At 36.7% G+C, this 24,519-nt stretch overlaps 1 protein-coding gene across 10 annotated transcripts in view; it reads left to right on the forward strand.

The window, feature by feature from the left end:
- The first annotated feature begins 309 nt into the window (after positions 1 to 309).
- Positions 310 to 24,519, forward strand: part of RHOT1 (ras homolog family member T1) — a 51,887-nt gene continuing 27,677 nt past the window's right edge. For 5 of the 10 annotated variants that reach the window (XR_005556745.1, XM_039343622.1, XM_039343619.1 and 2 more), the window contains exons 1-10: positions 312 to 557; positions 7,547 to 7,605; positions 8,710 to 8,791; positions 10,320 to 10,363; positions 12,478 to 12,531; positions 14,232 to 14,284; positions 15,895 to 16,003; positions 19,026 to 19,127; positions 22,592 to 22,690; positions 23,701 to 23,809. Coding sequence is in view for 9 of the 10 variants with exons in the window: in XM_039343622.1 (XP_039199556.1) it covers positions 521 to 557; positions 7,547 to 7,605; positions 8,710 to 8,791; positions 10,320 to 10,363; positions 12,478 to 12,531; positions 14,232 to 14,284; positions 15,895 to 16,003; positions 19,026 to 19,127; positions 22,592 to 22,690; positions 23,701 to 23,809 (748 nt within the window). In the remaining variant the exon portion in view is untranslated. Of the gene's footprint in view, positions 558 to 7,546; positions 7,606 to 8,709; positions 8,792 to 10,319; positions 10,364 to 12,477; positions 12,532 to 14,231; positions 14,285 to 15,894; positions 16,004 to 19,025; positions 19,128 to 22,591; positions 22,691 to 23,700; positions 23,810 to 24,519 lie in introns of all 10 variants that reach the window. The other 5 variants (XM_039343614.1, XM_039343616.1, XM_039343617.1 and 2 more) reach the window with 3 other exon arrangements.

Below are 24,519 nucleotides of genomic sequence, written 5' to 3' on the forward strand. Positions count from 1 at the left end.
TTTCCAAATTAAATTAAATTACAATTACAGAAAAAAAACACCCAAGGCGCTTCTGTGCTCCTGAACGCGTCCTTTTTTTAAAAAAATAATTAAACTAATACGCATTAATTACACTTCCGGTTTGCTTCCCATCGGACCGCCTCTCCGATTCGTACCACCAGGAAATGCGGATGGGCCCCTGTTAGAGCGCTCACTTAGAAGAGCAAACCGACATAGAGCAACCTGGAAGAGAACCCTCTCTGCCATTGAAGAGCTGCGAACTTGGCTCCGGAAGTTCAAAGGCGTCAGTCCTTCTAGCCTCCGGTCTATGGTTGGTGGAGGGAAAGGTTGAGAACAGGCGCTTTGGGGAGGGCGGGGTGGCCGCGAGAGCGAGCTCGCGCCGGCTGTTGGAGGCGGGACGGCACGAGCAGGTCGAAGCGTAGTAGGCCGTAGCTCTCTCTCTCTCTCTCCCCCGCCTTAGCGAAGCCCTGATGTGAGCTGGTGCCGGATCGCCGGGCCCAGAAGGCGGAGGAACAGCACGATGAAGAAGGACGTGAGGATCCTGCTGGTGGGAGAACGTGAGTGAGGGAAGGAAGGAAAGGAAGGAGGGAGCGTCTGGGAAGGTCAGCATGGAAGAGGGGGAAGGCAGAGAAGCGGGGACTGGGCCGAAGAGAAGGGAAGCCGGCTCGCCCCGCTGAATGAACCAGGTGAGGGGCAGAGGTTTGGCTGGCTGAGCTTCAGGGAGGACGGGAAGAGTGATGTTGCGGAGGTAAGATTACACGTGTGTCTTGTTTTGTCTTCCTTTGCTGGAATGAAAGGGGTCGGGTTGACTGGCGGAAAGGTGGCTGGGGAGAAGGAGAAAGCGTTGGGGGAAAGAACCAGGTGGGGAGATTTAAGCGAAGGTAGGAGAGGGAAAGGGCAACGGGCAGGACATTGGAGAGCAAGAAGAAAACAGAGAATTAAGGATGCAGTAATGGGATTTTATAGGATGTTGGGGAGGGGGGGGAGACAGGCTGAAGAAGAGGGGAACCGGTTTTAGGAGATGCAGAAATCTGGCAAGGAGGTGTAAAAAGGGCAGACGAAGAGGCAGAGCAAAAGTGAAGGGATAAAAATACATTCTGCAAATATATTTTTATCTCAATGGAAAACGGAACTCTTTGTGTATAGTCACGAAGTTTGCTCTAAAATACATTATCAGGACACCTGCTGAGGGAGTGTACATTAGATAATGTTATCCAAAACTTATTTTGATGGGCACCCAGAAACTATTTCTTATGGGATTAGATTTATTTTAATTTTTGGATCTTGGTATTCCTTGGAGGACAGATGGGGATAGAAATGTGAGCAGAGGGTTGGACTAGAAGACCTCCAAGGTCCCTTCCAACTCTCTTATTGTTATTGTAAATTCTTCAATCTCTAACTATTGGTTATTCTGTTAGGGGCTTATGGAAGTTATAGGCCAAAATATCTGGCTACAATTAACCCAGATCTAGTTATTTACTTAACTATTCCATGTCTTTGATAATCTATGTTCTGGCATGCATGTTATTAAGTGTTCTATACCAGGGGTCCCCAACCTGTGGGCCATGGCCTATTGGCCGCTGGGCTGCATGAGTGGATGGCCCGTGTGTGGGTGTGGGTGCATGCACACAGCCCCATTCATGCGAGCATTGCTGTGGCCGTTTACAGCCCCACTTGCACGAGAAATTGTGTGTGCACATGTACGCGCTTGTGTTCCCTCCACCACAAAACCATCCCTTCTTTCCCCCCTTCCCACCCCCCCCCATCCCTGCTCTAGGCCACCTACCCTGAAAGGTTGGGGAATTATACTGTATATGGAATACAGACTAATAGGTCTGTAATTTAAATATGTGGCATGCTACTTATAGATTGAAATCTTTGTGAATGCAGCAGCAACCTAATCTGCATAGCAGAAGTTGGGGAAGATTTATTTTCTGATTAGTAGATCATTGAATGTGGCTTTTTGGGTTCTATGTTAATTGAGAATGATGTGTGAACAGTGAATAGTGTCAGAAAATAGAGGCCTGGCTGTTAATACTGTGCAAAGTTACCAAGATTGCTCTGAATGTTAATGAGTCTGATGTCTGTGAATCTAGCAATTATGAATTATTGTTGAAATTTGATTGAGGGACTAATGAATTAAAATACTTTTGAATGATTTGCTATATTTAGAATAGTTCAAGAATTGAGAATTTGTAGTTCCCCTTAAAGCTCTAATAGTGCCTTGATGAGATTGTTGGGTGGGATTTGAGAATAATAATTTTGTTTGTTTTCTTCGTTGACCCCATCATTTTTTCTTTTAAATTACTTAGAAGACTGTTGCATATGTACCTTCCAGATACTGGTAAATATTTATAAATCGGAAGGAGTTCCTATTTTCCAACCAATGTTTTCTTCTTAAGATAGCAACCTGATGCATTCCAGAGGTTTCGATCTCATACAATCATATTTCTTGCTGCTAGCCACTGTAGGGAGACTGATGGGAGGTAAAGTCCAAAATATCCAGAGGGCATTAGGTCATTTATTTGGTTATGCAGGATGACATAGTCTTGCATTGAGAATGTACAAATTTAGCTTATTAGTTCATTTCTGTTTAGGTTGAATTTCCAGGTCAGTGGTGTAAAAAATAATTTTTGAGAATTCAGCCATGAAAAGTGGATTTTATCTTCTTAGAAGATTTCAATAAAGAATGATTTGTTTAAAGAGATTATTATCTATCCTGTCTCCTGACTTGCTTTGTTGGTTGTGTGACCTTGAAAAATGTTTCCTAAAAGCAAGCACTGAGATTTGCATAGATAGGGTGGCATTTTGAACTGCTTCACTATTCATTTTATGCTGATTGCAAACAACTTTTAAAATCAGAAAAGCTGGGAAGCAGGGTGACAATAAAGTACGATTTGAGACAAAGAGTGTTGTCCACAAATCAAAGCAAAATGCGTATCTTCTCTTACAACTATGTTGATTAGTACAAAGACAATAGACTACAGTGTTATCTGATTAAGCATGAGGAAGTTGAATTTAAAACCATTGAAATCTATGTCTGTAAGTCTATTTGCATGTATTTGCCTTAGAGTCAGTGTTGACTCCTGGACAGATTCCTGCAGTTTTCTTGGCAAGATTCCAGAAGTGGTTTGCTATTACCTTCTTCCTAAGGCTGAATGAATGGCCCAAGACCACCCAGCTGATTTTGTATCTAAGTTGGGACTAGAATTCATGTTCTCCTGGGTTCTGTCCCAGTGCCTTAATCACAACACCAAACTGACTCTCTCGGAGTTTTAGCTGCTGTGAACAATACTGTCAGAAATGGTTCATGTTCGTACATGTGATGAGACTGTTGTTTCTCAGAAGATTGGTCTGAGACCAAAATCTTCAAGCTGTCCTTTAGCTGTGCTTTGATTTATCTAGTGACTGTTGAAATTAGGAGCCTAAATTTAGAAAATTGAATTCTTATTTAGGGAAATGTTGCTTGCCAGGAAAAAAAAAACTCCAAAACATTCTTTGACAGGAGTAGTGTCATTCATCCTTATCTTTTGAATATATTATTTATTTTTTACAGTATAATCTGAAAATAATATTTCAAAAAACCTTGCATGCTGACATTGATATAGAGATGTGTCCTCTTAAGAGCCAGATTGGTTTCATACTTTTCATAGCATAGTTTGATTCTAGAAAAACTGGGGTTTGCTTCACTGCAATGGACAGGTATACATTTGTATTTTTTTTATAATCCCCATAATATGTAGTATATATTTCTTCTCTTCCCAAGTCCTATCATATCAAGATCACATCTACGGGTTTTTTTATTTAGGAGATTGACAATTCTGGAAGTATTTTAAGCTGAAATTGTTTTGGAATATTTCCAGAATGATCAGAACTGTATTGGAATGTCTAGAGGATCTTTTTTATTTGAAGTACTTTGCACATCATTAATTTAAATGTTCCTGCGTGCATTCTCTGCCATATTCCATAAATTCAGTATAAAATTGAAATATAGCAGTGAAGGATTACACACAGAGAGATACAGAGGGTAGTCTACTAATGTACAGGTAGACCTCGACTTACAACAGTTCATTTAGTGACCGTTCAAAGTTACGACGACACTGAAAAAAGTGACTGATGACCATTTTTCACACTTATGACTGTTGCAGCATCCCCATGGTCACGTAATCAAAATCCAGACTGACTCATACTTATGACGGTTGCAGTGTCCCAAGATTATGTGATCACCCTTTGCAACCTTTTGATAAGCAAAATCAATGGGGAAGCCAGATTCACTTAACAACTGTTGTTACTAACTTATCAACTGCGGTGATTCACTTAACAAGTGTGGCCAGAAAGGTCGTAAAATGGGACAAAACTTATTCAACAAATGTCTCACTTAACCACAGAAATTTGGGGCATAATTGTGGTTGTAAGTTGAGGGCTACCTGTAATTGTCAACAATTTAAGATTCTGGCATGAAAGGATACCAGAAATATACCAATTGTTAAACTATATTTTTAGTTGTGTGCTATGATGCATTTGGTGTGTTTGAAGTTTACTTGTGCCGGGCAACTCATGTTTTTTTGAAAAACAGAATTAGGACATGGGCTACTTTCTGGAAATGCCTGTGCTTCAATTTCAGCAACATTACAGCCACTTTAGCATTTTAGAAAGCTAAAATGTCTCAATGTAAACTTTTGCATAACAGAGTGTTTGGACAATTTTTAATAACTTTTATTAAATTTAAAATTCGGAAAGCTAAATCACACTCTGAGTAATTTTATCTTTCTGTATCACAGTACTTGACTTGAATCTGAACAAGTGCATTGCTACTATAGAAAAATACAGTTTGGTGATATCAAAGTCCTTTGGATTGATATGTGGTGGTAGTTGCACCCATGTCTACCAATATATATGTGAATGTGAATCTAAATTTACATTTCTAAAGCAATTTTATAATTTTCATTCGGTAAAAATGCTCAACAGAAGTTTATAAACCTATAATTTTTACAATATAGCAAGGTTGTACCCATTTATGTTTGTTGGTTACAGGTAGTTTATTGGGTAAATTTAAAGCAAAAAAGTGATGTGTCTGGTGATAGTGGAACAAATACTAATGGAAGATTGAATATTCTCTTCCTGCAGTTGCCTCAAATTTGGGAACATTTTCACATACGGGCTTATATATACAGTACAGCACATAAAGATGTGCCTTTATGTGGAGTAAAAAAGAACTAAAATTCTGCTTTTCCACAAAGCAGTTCCCAGAATGTTTTTGTCTTAAGCCATACAAAATCAATACTAAGCTAAAAATTAAAATAGAGATGAGTATTTGCTGGGTTTTTATTGGTTGATTTTGTCCAGACTTATATATAAGAAGAAAATAAAGGAAATTTTTAAAAAGAAAGGAAAATTATTCTCATTCAGTCTTCACAGGCAAAAAATATGCTCCTTTATTTGTTATGATTTCAGATAGTAAAAAAGTAAGTTTGAATTGACAAGCTCAGATATTACTGTTATTTATTAAATTTTTATGCCAGTTATATACGAATCAAAACATGAAACAAGATGTCCGTATCTCCTAGGGAACTATATGCCCATCCACAAGAAGATTCAGTGCTGTACCAGTTTTAAGAGTACGGTATTAATAGCACTTTTATTTCTGATAGCAAGATTCAACAAGGCCTAACTTTAGGTGATGCCCAGAGTCATTTGAATATTCTATTTAGCCAGCAGTCATTTTGCATGAAGTCATTATGCTCATTCAGTTCTTCTTGTCAGACAAAGACTTAAAAAGGCTTTTAAAAAAAAAATCTTCCAAGGCATCACCATCAAAAGTTTTCTTGGCTCAGAGGGAAAATAACTTAGCATTCTCCTTTCTTACTTAATTGGCGTAGAATATATATTGGCATAAAATATATATTGAAATGGCAGTTTTTACTTCAAATGACCATGTTTCATAGTTAAATATAGGTAGCCCTTGATTTACAACCACAGTTGAGCCCACAATATCTGTTGCTAAGTGAGATATTTGTTAAGTGAGTTTTGCAACTTCCCTTGACACAGTTGTTAAGTGAATCGCTGCAGTTAAGTTAGTAATACAGCTGTTAAGTGAATCTAGCTTCCCCATTAATTTTGCTTGTCGGAAGATCGCAAAAGGTGATCATATGACCCTGGGATACTGCAACTGTCATAAATATGAACCAGTTGCCGAGCATCTGAATTTTGATCACGTGACCATGGGGATGCTACAGTGGTCGTAAGTGTGAAAAATGGTCATAAGTCCCTTTTTCAGTGCCCTTGTAGCTTCAAACGGTTGTTTGAACGGTTGTAAATCAGAGACTACCTGTAGTAACAATTCTGGATCATTATTCGGAGTGTTTCTTCTGACCTTCTTAATCTATTCTCAAACTAATTTATAGTAAATATAATTTGCTTTTTATTCAAAAAGAAAATTGGTATAAATCTGAGCCCTGTTTCCACAACACACACAACCTATCCAGCCACTAACCTAATCAGATTTCCTTAAAAATGAAAGTGGCGCATAATCATAAAAACTGCACCAAACGTTTTTGGAATTACATGAGACCTGGACCCCTTTTCCATCAATTCCATGAGCCTTTGAAACAGAAGGAGACCAATGAGGCTTCCATTGATTGGTAGCCCTTTCCTGATGGCGTTGCCAGCAGCAAGCATTGTTGGGCTACGACAGGAAACTAATACTAATATTACTCATTTATGTGTGCTTATATCACAACTGATTAGGTGTAATTAATTTGAGTGCAACACTAGGTATGATTTGGGTTATGTTTGACCACCTGGTATTTAGTTGACTAGATCAGTTGATCTGGTTGTGATGTTCCCCAGGTATTCCAACCAATCCACAACTGACTTAGTTAAGTGTGTTGTAGAAGGAAAGTCACAATCAATTGCTATCCTTGCATATAGTAATCCAGTAGTCAAAAGCATTGATCACTGCAGTAATTCGCTGAAGTTAAATTGAGTCCCAGAATTCTTTATTATGAGGAAGTTGTAGTTCTAATCTTGTTTGAAAAGAGTTGCTGTATATCGGGATTCCCCAACCTCTGGTCCATGTACCGGTACCAGTCCATGGCCCGTTAGAAACCGGGCTGCACAAGCAAGTGAAGCCTCATCTACGCATGTGTGTGATCTAGGTAGCATGCAAAACCATTTCCCCCTCCGGTCTGTGGAAAAATTGTTTTCCACAGAACCGGTCCCTGGTGCCAAAAGGTTTGGGGAACCACTGCTGTATATTCATGCAAGGATGTACTTTTCCTATTACGTGACCTATATTAAGATTTTTTAAAAAAAAAAGTGAGAAAGTTTTGTAGAAATCACCTATTTGTACTTGCCTTACTTTTGTAGTTGTCATTTCAAAGAACCATGCCTTTTTTATATATATAAGGGTTTATCTACAGTTTTATTGCTGGTTAGCAGTAATATTGCTGGTACTCTTTCTGACACCACCCCTCACCCACCCCCACCCCAGCCAAGAATTACCTATGGAAATCCTTCAGGAATGTTCATCTTCTCAATTTCACAGCCAGAGTTGGGAAGACATCACTTATCATGTCTCTTGTCAGTGAAGAATTCCCTGAAGAGGTAAGGTTTCATGACACTTGATTTTAAAAAAATCCTTGTGCAATTAAATTTCAAGTTGCTGGACTTTGACGTAACAGATTACACATATAGTAGACAGCGTTCTGCTGTGAGTTACATTTGTTAATGATGTTTGATGCAAATTACAATACATCATTGCCATCGTCTGTAAAGGATATCTTTACACACATTGGGAAAATTATATAAAATCACAATAAGTGCATACTGGTCAATATACCAGATGTTCATTAGAAGCAGATACTCCTCCCCCCGGTTAATCTATTCATGTTTCACTATATTTTTGAAGCCCTTAATAGAAATACAAGAACTCCAAAAGCATAAGCTTAGACAAGTAATTGCTTCTAAAAGTTTGCATTTTATGTTCTTTTTTTCTAGATACACAAAAGAGTGATTTCTTTATAAGCTTTTAAACATTTGTGAAATTACGTAAAGAAATGTGCAAGTTTAACATGTACAAGTTATTCAACACGTTAATCACTAGAATATATTGCTGCCATTTCTGTTCATAATTGATATTATGAATGACAAAGTTTCTCACAGTATACAATATATTTTCAGTCATTAGCACACAAGATCTTATTGCCATAATTCCCATTAGGCTAAAATATGCCAATATATGAGACTGACTTCTGTGATGAATGACTTGGTAAAAATCATTGATTGTCTGAGAATGGAATGGAGAGCTCTAAGAGTTCCATTATTAACCATTATGTTCTGTGAAAAAAAATGATAATGAATATAGTGTTCTAGTTGTTTGCTGTCATTTCATATAAACCTTATTAGATGGGATTCATTGATTAGAAAGTTGCGTAGGAGATGTACTTGGAATTGTTAGAAATAGTAATGACTTGGGAACAAACTGAATCTTTTATGGTAAGAAATGCGCAATGTTGAATTTCTTTAACAGAGACTGGTGAAATCAAATAAGGTGGCAAATGGTAAAAACTTGTTTTACTTGGTTTCTAGTTTCCTGCTTAAGGGGGTATCATAGATAATTGCTCAGTTTCTGCTATTACAGGTTACAAGCTTTGCAATTTATGTAAGAATTGAATATTTAACTAACATTTCTGCTTTTCATACACCGAGGTTCCTCCACGAGCTGAAGAAATCACTATCCCGGCTGATGTTACCCCAGAAAGAGTGCCAACCCATATAGTGGATTATTCAGGTAATGCCTCTGTTTTTGTAAATTAAAAAGATATACATTATGGTTTGGCTGCTCTGGGAATGGAGGTATGAAAGAACAATTCATCAGCTGTAGAAAGGAAGAATACCGGCATATAAAGCTCAAAGGTTAATGTATCAAAAATCCTCTCTTCTACCCAACTAATAGTGCTTCTCTGTCTTTACAGTTTATGCCTCTAATAACCAAGATTTTAGGAAATCAGTCTCTTTGCTACTTTCTTAGTCTCACAAATGCAACAGTAATAGGGGTAAGCAACCTTGGCTATGCTGACTCAGAAATTCTGGGAGTTGAAGTCCACGAGTCATAAAAGAGCCAAGGTTGCCTACCTCTGCTTGAGTCCTTTATAAAATAATACATTGGGTTATAAGGTCTGCTTCTGTTAAATGGAGCCATTTCCTCTGACATTTTCCCAACAGAGCCAGCTTGCTAAATGTCGTGAAACAAATGAAATGGGGATTTTTTTTTAGATAGGAAGATAATGGATAAGATGCATGGCAGCTAAATTATGAAATAACTGTAAAATGGCCAGGTGCCATTTGTTTGTAACTATAAAGCACTAGATATTTAGGGTTCTAGTGTAAGTAATTTAGGTTCTACCCAATGTAAAACAAACCTAGAATTGCCTATTATAATGATCTGCATCTTTATTATTGAAAGTGGTGCTTCATCGTGGGGAAGAATAACTACATTTTGTTGAATAGTGATAAACATTCTCTGCATTTTAGTCTGGAGGAACATCCAAATTAAGAGCCATATATCCATTTAGGGTACCACTCAGCATAAAGACAAATCCTAACTTGCTTCCTTAACCATACATATGTGCATTGTCATGCAATGTGCCAGCACAGTTCAGGATTTTTCTTGAAAACTGAGATACTGAACTGAAAATTCAGTCCTTGTTTGACAACCGTTCGTTTAGAAATCATTTGAAGTTACAGTGACTCTGAAAAAAGTGACTTATAACTGGTTTTCATACTTACGGCTTTTGCAGCATTCCCACAGTCATGTGATCAAAATTCGGGTACTTGGCAATTAGCATGTTTTTATGACAGTTGCATTGTCCTGGGGTCATGTGATCACCATATGTAACCTTCCCAGCTGGCTTTCGACAAGCAAAGTCAATGGAAGAAGCACTACTTTATCAAGAATCACTTTCTTAGAAGTGACCTTGTATTTTTTTTCTATTGAATTTAATTGTAACATGTAGTAAACCTGGAAAGTTCCTCTTTGTCAAATTATTTTTAAGATTAGAGTCAAGAAAATAACTGGATGGAAGTTCTTTCGTTCTCATTCTCATAAGTCTTTGTTGTGACACTTTGTTATAAAACCTTAGTCTTACAGAGCGTGATTTAACAGATTTTACATTTAGCACACAACATTTTAATCCAGACTTCACCCCAATTTATCAAACAGTTTAACCCACATTTAGTGACCAGGTCATACTTCATTCTTACTGGCCTTTCTTCGATCATTTTGATCAATAGTAATTGTTACATTCTGTTTCACACAGAATCTCAGCAAAGCGACGAACAGCTCCATCATGAAATATCTCAAGTGAGTGGAATGTGTCTTCTGTTCTGAAATGTTTGTGTTTTACCTATCTTGGTGCCTAAGTGAATTTCTTCCCACAAGAAAAGCCAGAATCATTCTGATTATTATGAAATTATTGTGGTGGTAAAAATATCCCCCCTTCTTATACATGTGAGCTGCATTCAATACCAAACCAACTGATGCCCATCCCTATATGTGAACTACTTAAATTAACCTTTTAGGGAAACATTTGTAGCAAGCTGGATTGACCCTGAGTGGTGACAGGTAAAAATCAAACGGGAACAAGAGGCCCATTAAATTAAATTGTTTCTATTTACCTTATATCAACTTTAGTATAGCTGACATGCTACCTACCGTAGTAAGAAAGGATAAATAATGAGAAGGCCATCCAGATGGGATTTTCAAAAGCATTCCAGTATCATGCTGTAATTTACACTGGGTCTGCTTTTTCCCTTTGTTTTGTCTTTGAAATATATTAGGTCAAAGATATATAAGCTCTGACTTTGTTTTTGCCCAAGGCTACTCTGTAAGCTGCCAGTGTTTTGCTGTGAGCCCAGTGTACTCAGGTTTTTTGTTTTTGTTTTGCATGCTTAGTACATTTATGTTGTATCTTCAAAGTGATTTAGTTGCTTTAAGTGAGCCAGGATTTTGGCACCTGGAGAATCATCATTTTAAAGACATAATTTATCTGATCACTGATGTAGGAATGAGGAAAGCTGTACAATGATGAATTTATCCTCAGGCTATAAAGCATCCTCACTCTCTGTTCTTCCCATTAGACTGTCAGTTGAAATGTCTTAGCTGGAGTGGATGTTTAGTAAAGTATATCCTTGCAGCTGTGTGGTTGTCAAGAACAGGTCCAGGTGTGCAAAGTCCTGCACGCCAGAATGATGGGGGAGAAAAAAATAAACAAAATATTTTCTATGAATTTATTTAGACATTTTACGTGGCCACTGATTTTAAATACCTAACCCTGGGTTTCTAACAACAAAACCTCAAAATATAGATACAAACTAAGTTAAAAAGAACCACAATACCATAGGCAGCTGCTAGAACAAACTCACAGTGCAGCTATAGGTCTACGATGGGCTCAGCTGACATCCCAACAACTGAGGGAAGAACCAGGTCCTCATGACCTTCCAGAACTCTTGGAATGTTGGGACATTCCTGATCTTGAGGAACTTATTACATGTGACCGGCACTATGAATCTCCTAGGTCCCATCAGATGACGTTTAATAGGTGAGACGTGAAGCACACCCACTTTATCAGAACGGGTGGGAAAACTGAAACCTTTGGGGAGGGACAGTTCCACAAGTCATTTAATCCTGTGCCATGCAAGGCTCTGAATGCAATAATCACATTGAATTATATCCAGAATCGTTCTGGGGCCCAGTGTAACACCCTCAATAGCAGGGTAGCACAGGTATAGTCCAAACTGCATCCAAGGCACTTAGAATGGGATATGCTGCCAGTTGAAGCTTCTGAGCATTTTTCAAGGATATCACTGTAGAATATATTGCAGTAATCCAATTGGGAAATGATTAAGGCATGAATGATCACAGGTAGCCTTTCCTGGACTAGAATGGGTTATAAGATGATTTAAAAATAAACCAATGGATCTTTGTCTTAATCTGATGAATAATGAGCAAAGTTCATCTTATGGACTGAAGTTTGCCAATCTAACCTCTGAACACTTATCCATGAAACAATGAGAGAATATGATAGGGAAAAGTTGGGGAAGAAATGCCCTTTGCAGAAGCAAAAGAGTTTCTGTTATAAGAACAGGCTGCTTTTTTCAGATGCTGAAACTTTTACTGATAAATTTTGGTGGGAAAGTCAGTGAATTTGTTTGTGGAATATGATTCCACATCCTTGCAAAACTATTTATGATTTTTCCAGTTTATGATTTTAAAAATAGATGTATGTAGGTATTTGTATTTTTATTCTTTATGCCCACAGTACAAAATCTACAAGTAAATTGTTGGTTCACAGTTTTAATATCTTATGTTTAACTGAATATCAGAAGAAACTATCAAGTGGCCTTAAATAATGTATTTTAACATATTTGCTAGGAAAACCTTACAGTTATAAACCATTTGCTTCTTCTTTGTCCCAGGCAAATGTAATTTGCATAGTATATGCAGTTAACAACAAGAATTCAATCGATAAGGTATGAGGAAAGCGTTTTTTATTTTGTCCAGATATTAATATAGCATACTTGTTGACCATGAATACATTTGTTTCCAGGTGTTCAGACTGTCTTTTTGAAAGACATGATGAATTTGTCTTTTCTTAATTTTCTATCAATCCAAATGGGTCTTTTCTGACTTAGTCCTAAAAGAATTGCATTGTTTTCTTGATAGACAGAGTGTGGCCCTTTCACTTGTAAGGGCATATTTTACTGTTTTTTTATTTCAACATATTGAATATTCCAGATGAGAAAAGTAGGGATCTTTAAAATAATTCAAACAAAGTTTAAATGCCATGGAATGCAATTTTTTTAGTTCGAATAGAAAAGAATAAATGCAGCTTATGACTGAATTGTGGAATCCTTGATTCTCTCTGAGTTTGATTACTTGTTTCCAGACATTTCATTACCAGTTAGATAACTTCATCAGTGCTAACACCAATGCCAGTGTAAAGTTTGCTCCCTGTTTACACACAGTAACTTGCCCTGCCAGTGTTGATAGTGGAATAGTTCCTTGATTAGGCATTGTTTTCTGCTTAATTGTCTGAGTTCTTGATTAATCTTTGCTTATCTGAGTATTGACTGTTGGAGAGTAATATGTCCTGTTTTTTTTGGTTTCCTTAGCTTTTTGTTGTCTCTTTTAAATGATGTTCAAATATGGCTAATTTCTATGTGTCTATTAATGGCCAATTGTCTGAATTCCCTAGCATTTTTTTTATTTGGCTGAACACCAAGCAAACCAGAGAAACAAGCAAAAAATAATCAAGGAACTACTAAGGAGAAAACCACATTCCTACCAATTCTGGCAGAGCAAGCTAATGTATATAAACAGGGAGCAAATCTCGCACTCGTTAGCACTGATGATGTTACCTAGTTGGGTAATGAAACATCTGCAGCAAACAGCCAACTTTAGAGAGCACCAAGAACTCCACAGTGTTTTTAGTTTCTCCGATGTAATCCTGTGATGTTTCTTTTAGAATAACTTATCTATATTATTAGTGTTGATACATTAATATTTAAGCATGGAATGAAAATGTAGTTTGAATTCAATGGATTTGCATGAGGTAATTATATTGGAATCTGAAAAAGATCCAATTATTTAGAACAGAGGTCCCCAACTAGCACCAGGGACCGGTTCCAGTGGAGAGAGGTTTTTCCGCGGACTGGAGGGTGCATGGTTTTGTGTGCTGCCTAAATCTCGCGGATGGGGCTTTGCTTGCTTGTGTGGACAGCTTGCTGGCATGCCGCGGCCCGGTACTGGTCCACAGACCGGGGGTTGAGGACCCTTGAATTAGAAAGTTGCATAATTTTTGGGTGAGGGAAAATTGGTTGCGGTTTTAGTGGATATCAATGAGGAAAATGTGCAGTTCCTACATACAGAAGCAGGTTATGTATTTTCTGTGCATATAGTTATGCTGAATAGAGTTTTTGTTCTATTTTTACCCCCTTCATTTAACACTGGGATTTATCACTTCACAATTATTAGTGAACGAAAGCAAATTTAATTTTTGTAACTACCATAAGGATTACCTTGCACTGCCTATTTCTTCATAGTCTTTGCCCTCTCACACTTCTTCAAATGTATTTTAAACATTCAGAAAACTAATAGCAAAATAGAAATATATAGTGGAATGAATAGTGCAGCCTAACTTTTAAAAATGAATATTGATTTATTACTTTAGGTAACAAGCCGGTGGATCCCTCTCATCAATGAAAGAACAGACAAAGACAGCAGGTACACATTAAGATCTGTTTAAGCTCAAATAGTGAAATATTAAGGAATATTATTGAGACTCCAATTATAATTATATTTTAGAAGAAGATTATTTATAAGCTCAAGGTATATTTCCTGAGCTTTTAATTAGCTTGCTTGTTGTTGCACTGTTGGGAACTGCTTAGATTTCTGGAATTGAAGTTTAAAAAATAATTATATTTATTTGTGTGTTAGATTTATATCTAATTTTTCATCCAGGAGTTCAGAGTAGTATACCTAGCATTCTTCTGTAATTTTCCTCACAACCATCAGTGAATATATCAAACATTTCTAATCAAACTGGTAATCTTAAAATATTAGAACCGTGGTGGTGCAGTGGTTAGAGATGCAATATTGCAGGCTAATTCCGCTAACTGCTGGCTGCCAGCAGTTCATCAGTTTGATTCTGATCGGCTCAAGGTTGACTCAGCCTTCCATCCTTCTGAGGCCAGGTCAGTAAAATAAGGGCCCAGATTGTTGGGAGCAACACGCTGACTCTGTAAACTGCTTAGAGAGGGCTGTAAAGCACTTCTGGAACAACCTGCTTCCAGAAGTTGTGAATGCTCCAACACTGGAAGTTTTTAAGAAGAGACTGGACAGCCATTTGTCTGAAATGGTATGGGGTTTCCTGCCTGAGCAGGGGGTTGGACTAGATGACCTCCAAGGTCCCTTCCAACTTTGTTATTATTATTGATCATCACGCAGTCAATCAGATGTTCAGACTGGATTTGACATTTTTGTCTATCGAGTCCTTACCAAGGATCTGGGATAGGCAGATGTGGATGTTTGAATTGATGGTATTACAGATATTGTCGCAGATGGAAGCTGTTCCTAGTAAGGCCACCTTTTGCAATTGACTGATGGCAAATTTGTCAATGCCAATAGTGTCCAGGTGGTGCTCCAGTTGTTTTGGGATTGCACCCAAGGCACTATCATCATCGTCAACATCATCATCATCATCATTATTATGCAGTATATAAGTGCTATTGCTATTGCTTAACTTACATTTGAAACATAACTGAAATGCTGTGTGGCATTCTTTTATATAAGGTATTTACATTCATGGACACTCCCTAGCCCTCCAGAGAATCCAGAATTTATTACTGTATTGAAGTGTGATTTTCATGTAAGGGAAAACCACTCCTCATATTTTAATTAACATATTTACTGTGCATAGTTAAATTAACATAATTGTTGTCCTAGCCATGTTTATCGGAATATATCCCTGCTGTGGTAGTGAAAGCTCATAAATAGCCTTCAAATCAGCCATGTAACTGATTTTTTAGTTAAAACTATTGTGTTTTATGGCCAAAGAAAACCAAAATTTTCAGTCTCACAGATGTATTTATTTATTGGCCATCCATTTTATCACAGGGTAAATCTGGGCAGCTTACAGTATTAAAACGATAAAACCACACATGGTTGATTTGAGAGATGTTCCTATAACTTTATAAATTATCTTCCCTTACTGTAATATTGGGGCTAGAATTTAAATACCAATTTGAACAGCAAACACTAGTTTTTCTTATTGTGCATTTATGAGCTATCTAATGTTTTATTTTTCAGTATGAGAACATTTAATTCTTTTTCAGGCTTCCGCTTATATTGGTTGGAAACAAGTCAGACCTGGTTGAGTACAGTAGCATGGAAACCATCCTTCCCATCATGAACCAGTACACGGAGATTGAAACTTGTGTAGAGGTATTGAAAAACCATGTTTGTGGGCATTCCTAGTTATTTAATAGAAATCAGAATTCTACTTTTAAATAAATCTAGGTTTGCAGCAGTGGAGGGAAGCACCTGCTATACCAGCTGGAGGAATAGAGATTGTTGGGAGATTGTGTCTCTTCTGTCTTAGAAAATACCAAGAGAACAGCTTGGCTTCAGCTATTGATTAGGAAAAGGGGCAGATACAGGGAGCTCCTTTTTTTCCAGAATGAGTACTGCTTTGGCTGGTAGTTTTTTCCTACCACTATTGAATTGGGGAGAAGAACATTCTGTTTTCTTTTTTTTTTTTTTTATTGAAAATTTTTAAAATTTTTACAAGAAAAAGAAAAACAACCCTACCCAACCCACCCCAACCTTCCCACTCCCTCCCTCCACCTTCCCAGAGCTGAATATAGGCTTAATTAAAATTTCTTAAATTTCTTAAAATCTTAAGAAGAAGAATATAAACCATAAATAAGTCTAAATACAATATTTATACAACTTATAAAATAATTAACAATAATATATATATGTAAAAAGCATAACTATTAGAGAAAAAAGAAAAAAAGAAAATGCTTAGAAAGAAGAAGAATAAAGGAGAAAAAAGAGGAAAAAAAATATAAAAAATAAAATAAACATAAAAGATATAAGAAGTAAGAAAGAAAGAAAAAGAAGAAAAAAAAGAAGAAAAAAAATACAATCTATAAAATATAAAATTTATATATAAGTTATTGAAAAACTAAATAATATTTTTTATATCCAACCTGTGTTGTACAAAATCTATCCATTTTTCCCATACCGCAAAGAAGTTCTCTTGCAATTGATCCTTTAAAAAAGCCGAAATCTTTGCCATTTCTGCCAAATAAGAAACTTTAGAAAACCACTCTTGCAAAGTAGGCAAGGATTCCTTCTTCCAGTATTGCCCTACTAACAACCTTGCGGCTGTGATTAAATTTAACATCAATATAACCTCCTTAGTGTCACAATCAATAACAATACCTAACAGAAACAATTGTGGGGTAAATTTAACCCTCCTTCTAAAAGTTCTTTGAATATTCCACCATATCTTAATCCAAAAGGCTTTAATATTTTTACACGACCACCAGATATGATAATAAGTAGCATCCAAACAACCACATCTCCAGCATTTAGGCTGTAGGTCAGGATACATACGAGACAATTTTTGTGGATCAAGGTGCCATCTATAAAACATTTTATAAAAATTCTCCCTTAAGTTCTGGGCTTGAGTAAATTTAACATTCCTCACCCAGATGGTTTCCCAGGTATCTAGTAGAACTGGTTCACCGAAATTTTGTGCCCACTTAATCATACAATCTTTAATTCTGGTTCTGAATCCAATTCTACTAGCACCCCATAAATTCTCTTAATGTGTGTTCGCCTTTGATCCTTTACTTGTTTAAAAAAATTTTCATCTTCTCTAAGCAGGCCCACATTACGATCTATCTTCCATCTATCCACTATTTGTCTATACTGAAACCATGAATATATAATGTTTTCTAGTGCTAAATCTTCCAAAGATTTTAACTGCCAATTTTTACCATCCCATCTGAGTAGTTGTGCGTAGGAAACGCTACCCATCTTAACTCCTCTCTTTATACCCTCTATCGCATGCCAAGGTATAGCCCATAATGGTATTTTAAAATCACTTCTATAATATTTCCTCCAAACCCGAAGTAAAGAAATCCTTATAATATGGGATTTAAAAACCCGATCAACTTTTTTATTAAAAATTAAATAGGCATGCCATCCAAAAAGTAAGTCCCAACCCTCCAAGAGGAGTATTTCTACATTTGTTAAATTAACCCAATCACTAATTAATGTTAAAACCACAGCATCATAGTACAATTTCAAATTCGGTACCTTGAGTCCACCTCTCTCACGAGTATCTTGTATAATTTTAAGCTTTACTCTTGGTTTTTTCCCTGCCCAGATAAATTTATTGATACCTTTCTGCCATTCATTTAAATTGACCTCATTCTTTAAGATAGGTATCATTTGAAATAAGAAAAGGAACTTAGGCAGGACATTCATTTTGATCACCGCAATTCTTCCCAAAAGAGATAATTGCAACTTCTCCCAATTTTTCAAATCTCTTTGTATCCTGACCCACAACTTTTCATAATTATTTTTATATAATTTTACATTAGAGACAGATAAAATAACCCCCAAGTATTTTACCTTATCAACAACCTCAAAATCTGTCAGATTAATCAAAGTCTGCTTATCCATATTAGTCATATTTTTAGGTAGTATTTTAGTCTTGTTATTGTTAATTTTAAAACCCGAAACCCGTCCATATTGGTATATCAATTGTAATAACTCTACTACAGAATAAGTAGATTGGGACAGTGTAACCACCAAATCATCTGCAAAGGCTCTTAGTTTATATTCTTTTTTGACATTCTGTTTTCTGTCATTAGCTGCACAAATGAAGAATTGGGTCACCATTAGCTTTTTTATCATTAGCAACAGCAAGAAAAAGAAATCTGTTCTCAATTGAATACAAATGCCATTTTTATCGACCATTCCTCTTTTTTTTAAAATGTCTTTCTAACTTATAAACCTGAAAGTTCTTTTTTAAAGGTAAGCTGCTTTGGGGAAGAGTATTTATTTGGAAATTAGATTAAAATATAATTAAAGGAAATAGTAATGTGACTGTTTTTACTGCCCAGGTATTCGGAAATCATTTTCCATTTTAATTAATCTCAAGGATGTGCATCTAAAAATAAAACTGAGGCAGCTAAAAATAAAAATAAAACTGCTACATATGGTATAATGCCAAGATAACAGTAGGCTTCAGAACTAAAATTTTAAACACTAAATGAGATAAAAAAAAATTACAATTTGATATTTGTACAAAGCTCTTCCATCATGATACTATTCCTTAAGCAGAATGTGCTTGGATGAATAGACTTTCGATCCAATAGCTATATATTAAGCCTTTTTCTTCCATATTGAGGTAAAGGTTTCAAAACTGTTCTCATTTTTTTTCTAGTGCTCAGCAAAGAATTTGAAGAATATATCTGAATTGTTTTATTATGCACAGAAAGCAGTTTTACACCCTACAGGGCCCCTCTATTGTCCAGAGGAAAAAGAGGTATATTGATAACTTTTCTGCTATAAAATTCATCTCTGTCACTAACTCCCCAGTCTTAAAAAGCTAAGAGTGACACTCAAAATATTCTGAAGTGATCTTTCAGCACCTGGTTCTCAGTGTTTTGCCATTTTCTGCTTTATTATCTGCAGTGTGTTTGAAGAAAAAAAAATCCAAGGTGGAAACCTGAGTGCTATTTAAGGTAGAAAGGTATAGTGGTTGGAAACAGATATACCATTTTAAGAAGATAGAAATATCTTCACCCTTCCGTTCTTCTGGTCTTTCTACAAGTCAAATAGTTCAGAATTGATGTGTCACCTATCTTCCTATTTTTAATAATTTCTTCTACTCTCGGGTAGTCTCCTTTCCCATGCAGACCAAGATGTTATTGGAAATTACAAACTGTTTTTTTTTACAAGCCTTCATTATGACGTTGAGCCTCTCTTCTTTACCATTCCTAAGGATTGCATAACAAGTCATTCTCTTGATGAGTTGTGTTTGTTCTGAAAATCAAGTATAAGCACAAGAATCAATTCACTTTATAAAGTTTAATGTTAAGCTGGCATCCCTGTCACTTTGAAAGATCACATAAAATAGAAGATTTCCTGATAGCTCTTGACTAGTTCTTGGTTCTTTCTAGAGACTAGTTCTCTTATCTAGCAATACTGTCAGAATACAATACTGGTTCCCTAAAATAAGGAAAAGATCCAAACGATTAACACAGTAGCTGAGTTGGTGCATCATACTGAGCCATTATATATTTGGTGCTGGTTTAGCATAATGTATATACTTAGCTAATTGTGGTTTATTGAACCACGATTTAGCACAGGCAAGCTGGCTGAGGAATTCTGGGAGTTGAAGTCCACAAGTCATAAAAGGGCCAAGTTTGAAGGCCCTTGATTTAGCATGTCCACAAAGATTTCTGTCTCTCCTATTTGTAAAAGCTGATTTAACTTCCTGATGTTCTACAAAATGGGAATAATAAAATGACAGGATTGACGGCTTTTACTGTAATAGAGAAAAAATTATGACAAGCTTGAGCATGAGTTAGAAGTTGTTTTAGGGTCTACTTAGCAAAGAGATTTGCTACGATAACGTGATCACAAAGTAGCAATATATGTTCCCTTTCTGAGTGGCAAAGACATACAGGCTCCTTGTGAAGGGAGAAGTGGAAAACATCCAACATTCCAAATTTCCATGTTTACTTTATAAAAATTGTGGATAAAAACTTGAAGAATCTATTGTGACCTGGATTCCACATTGATTACAGATACGGTATTATAATGGATGTTGCTACAACCCCACTTTTTTCCTGTCAGTGTAGATACTTTTCAGCTTGTGCCTCCTAAATACATTGGCAGACTATTTGGAAGAATGAGGCCCAGTGCCTGCTCACTGGATATTTGCCTGTTCTGAAATAATCTTAAGAAGGGTAGGATGTCTGTAGTCAGAAAGAAGTAATGGGTAGGATCCTGCCAGGAGAGTTGACGACACTTGTAATTATTTCAGTTATTATCAGTCTGATCATCATTTCTGAGTGATCAATTCCAGGTGATTCTGGACCTGATTGATGCAGATTCCATTCTTTCAGATTTTTGGTCTTGTTTTTGACTGAAATTGTTGCTGCAATATTTGATATACAGCAGTTTATCATTATCATAGGCCTATTGTTCTGGTTTGTTTGTTTGTTATTTTACTTTTTTGCAGCTTTTTCGTGTTCTTCTCAGATGGCTATATTGGCTTTGTATTTTGGACACTAATGTGGGGCATTCTGACAATTGCATCTAAGCTCTAAAAGTCCACTTCCCACTTAGAGAGGAGGAATTATCTGGTTTAACAAGCATTTAGGGTTCAGGCATTTTTTCAATCCATTGTGCTTTTATTTTCTCCTTATATTATTTTTCTCTTTTGGTGGGTTTTTTTTTCCTCCTGTTTTCTGTTTTTTTGTGTGGTGATTTTTTTTTTTTTTTTGCAATTCAGGAGAAACCATTTTTTATCATTTTAAGTAAATAAAAGTTGTATATACTAATTTCAAAACAAAATGTACATTTGTCAGACATACGTAAATATTTATTAATTTGACACTGGGCCACAGAGTGTTCCTTTATAGTTTTGGGCAGCTTAATGAATTCATTTCTATTTATGTCAACTGTGAATTCAGAATAATCTTAAATAAAACCAATGGACTAATTTAGAACTCAATAGAGACCGCTCATATAATGGTTACATCTTGTGTTCTGATACTTTGAGCTTGCAAGCTGGGGGATGAATTAATATTGATTCTTATACTTTAAAGACTTAATAGATGAAATGTAATCCGCATAGTTAGCTTTTGGCTAAGAAATGTGATTTACAAAAGAGGCTAAATTCAGGTACCTTATTCCTGCTTGCTAATTTATGAGTGACATTATGAGGCCAGTCTGGCAAAAACAAAACAAACCCCTGAAACAAAAAACAATCAAAGCCATCTATCTTAAACCAAATGTAACCTAGAAAATGTCACTTTTGAATTTTATTTCAGGATAGGTAAAAATTTACAATGCTTCAGAGGGAGGACCCATTTCAGAGATGAAATACAAAGCTTTGCATGGTCTTAAATATTACAAACATGGAGTTTTGTAAGCTAGCTATTTTTCTATTGAAACTTATTTTTATTTATTTCCCTTTCTTTCAACTCACATAACTTTGTGAATCTGAACTGCAACTTCGTCAGCCATCCAATAGTTTGGAACCTTATTAACCAGTCCTCTTCTGTGTTGGTCTGTACTGTAACCTTGTTAGTCAATCCAGAAGAATAGCAGCTTGAACCCATCCAGGAATTTTTTTTTTAGTATAATTTTATGTTCAACTGTTGTAAGCTGTGCAGATAGCCACACAGCAAGATGGATAGCAAATTAATTTAATAATACATAAAAATTATTACCATGCCTGTGGCTCAAGATTGGCCTATATTAATATCCTCTGTGTTTGCTTGTATATCTCTATCAAATCTAGTGCCAGATTGGCCCCTAAGATATCCTAACCTTTTAATTCAATCATAGGTTTCATTGTCCCAGGCGTGACCATGCCAGCATACAAGCTTCACCCCTTTGATACTTTAGGAGTAAAGATTAAGAATTCAGACCAGATTTGTTTTTTTTTTTAACTTGTTTTTCTTGTTAAAACTTGTTGGTAGATTATATACTGCTGTTTTTACCACATGAAGCTCAGCAGATCTGGGTCTGCAGTTGTGGGAATTATCTGTCAACGCTTCCAAAAAATAATCAGGTTTAGGAGGACTGATTTATATTTAAACAAAAATGTCTCTGTGGATTTTGAAAGACCTAGGAAGGTAGCAGGCGCAAGAATATTCAGATTCTTTTGGTTGATTGTGTCTTGTGAAAACCAGAGTTTTTTAGGTTGAAGCAAAATATGGCAGGGAAATAAAATGCAGTCATTATCACTCCTTGGTTCACCTTAATCTGTAGATGAAACCTGCCTGTATAAAAGCCTTAACTCGGATCTTCCGAATTTCTGATCAAGATAATGATGGCACCCTGAATGATGCAGAACTCAACTTCTTTCAGGTATTCCTCCATTTTCTGCCATGTTTCATCCTGAACTGTGCATTACGTTTCAAGAGAAATCCTCAGTTTGAACTCATTGCTGATACTTTAAGGTTTGGGCCATTCATTCAGGCTCAGGGTACTGAACTCACTGTAGAAGACTTTAATTGTGGTGGTGATACAGGGGGGGGAGGGGGAGGGAGTTGCTGCAGAAAGGAAGGATGAAAATGTTGCAAGACTTCTGCTCTCATTTTCTCCTTTCAGAGAGATGGGCGCAGTGAGCTGCGTCTGCAAAGATACAGCAATTCTTTATTTGTTTGTTGTTTATTACACGTATATGCCATCCATCTCACTGTTGCCGTGACTCTGGGCAGCATATAGAATGATAAAAAGGTTTTTAAAAAGTAATACAGAAGGATTAAAATTAGGAAGGTTAAATAAGAGTTAAAAACCAAGAGGACAGGCGACGTGGGGGTTACGGATCTTTTCTCTACCCCATCCACCACTCCCAGCATAGAGTACGCCTATTGGGGCCCTGACCAGCCAGCAAAACCCATTTTTAAGGCTCTTCCAGAAAGCTAGGAGAGTTGGGGGCTCACCTCCAGCTGGAGAATATTCCAAAGGGTGGGAGCATTTATGGCTGGACTACTTTTTTCAGTTCTTCCTAAAGAAAAGCGGGGGGAAATAGCACTGCTCTAAAGATTCACTCCACCCTCTCCAATTTTTGCATAGAGAGATGGAAGAATAAGATGCCAGAATGTAGTCACTCTGTATTACCAACAGTGTTGTGGATTCTGTATTCAGAACTCTTGCAAAAAAAAGTGGTGACGTATCCCCTGAGTCGGTCAGATGCAAGTGGCTTGACCACATGGCTGGCTAAGAAGCTGCAATATGCTTCTTTTGCACATTTAACCATGGGGCTAGTAGCTTGCTCTGCTACTTGTATGAGTCTGACATGAGACCAAGCTGTTTACAGCCCACTGAATCTTTTATCAACGAATATTGATTTCAAATATTTCTACTCTCTTTAGAGAATTTGCTTTAACACACCACTGGCATCTCAAGCATTGGAAGATGTAAAGAATGTAGTAAGGAAAAATCTAAGCGATGGAGTCGTAGACAATGGATTAACGCTGAAGGGTGAGGACGACGTTCTTTCTCATTACTATATGAAACATGGGAAGGGGATCTGCTGATAATCTGGAAACTATAGCAGAAACCATGACTTGATCTCTTATTTATGAATTTGGAAGCCAACAGAATTGAATGGGTTTAAATGTGCTATGCCGAGGTGATGTTTATACTTTGGCCTTTCTGCATAGACCAATTGTTTGGGTATGGAATTGATTAGTCAAAAAGGCAGCTTATTAACTCATTTTATGTGTATATTTCTTTGCCAGAGTCCAGATGCATTTTTGTTAGGCTCAAAACAGTTGGGTCTGTTGCTTTGTCGGCATCTGCAGGTGGGCTGGAGGGGTAGTGGCAATTCCTCTTATCTGAGAGAGTGGGCTGCTGGTACCATATTTTTGCACTGAAAATGTAATCTGGAATGTGTAGTTTTCCAGCTCCAAAAGGGAAAAGATGATGTAGAGTGTGCTTATGTCCGCTAGTAATACTTGTTGGTATCTCTTAAAAACCTATTTTCTTGAGTTCGCATGCAGATTCTTAAGATGCTGTTACAGAAATGATAGTTGGGCCCACATGTTTTTATTCACCTTTTCCCTAGAGGGCTGCTCAGCCCTCCTGACCATGATCAGCCAGTTTTACAAGAGCATGATGCTTTCATAGCATTTGTTTTTGTTTTCAGTTCTAACCTTTCTCCCTGGCCTGTGTTCTAGAATTGCCAATTA

This window comes from Crotalus tigris, unplaced genomic scaffold (assembly GCF_016545835.1).
Source record: "Crotalus tigris isolate CLP2741 ecotype Arizona unplaced genomic scaffold, ASM1654583v1 scf7180000017865.1625608, whole genome shotgun sequence".
Taxonomy (NCBI): domain Eukaryota; kingdom Metazoa; phylum Chordata; class Lepidosauria; order Squamata; family Viperidae; genus Crotalus; species Crotalus tigris.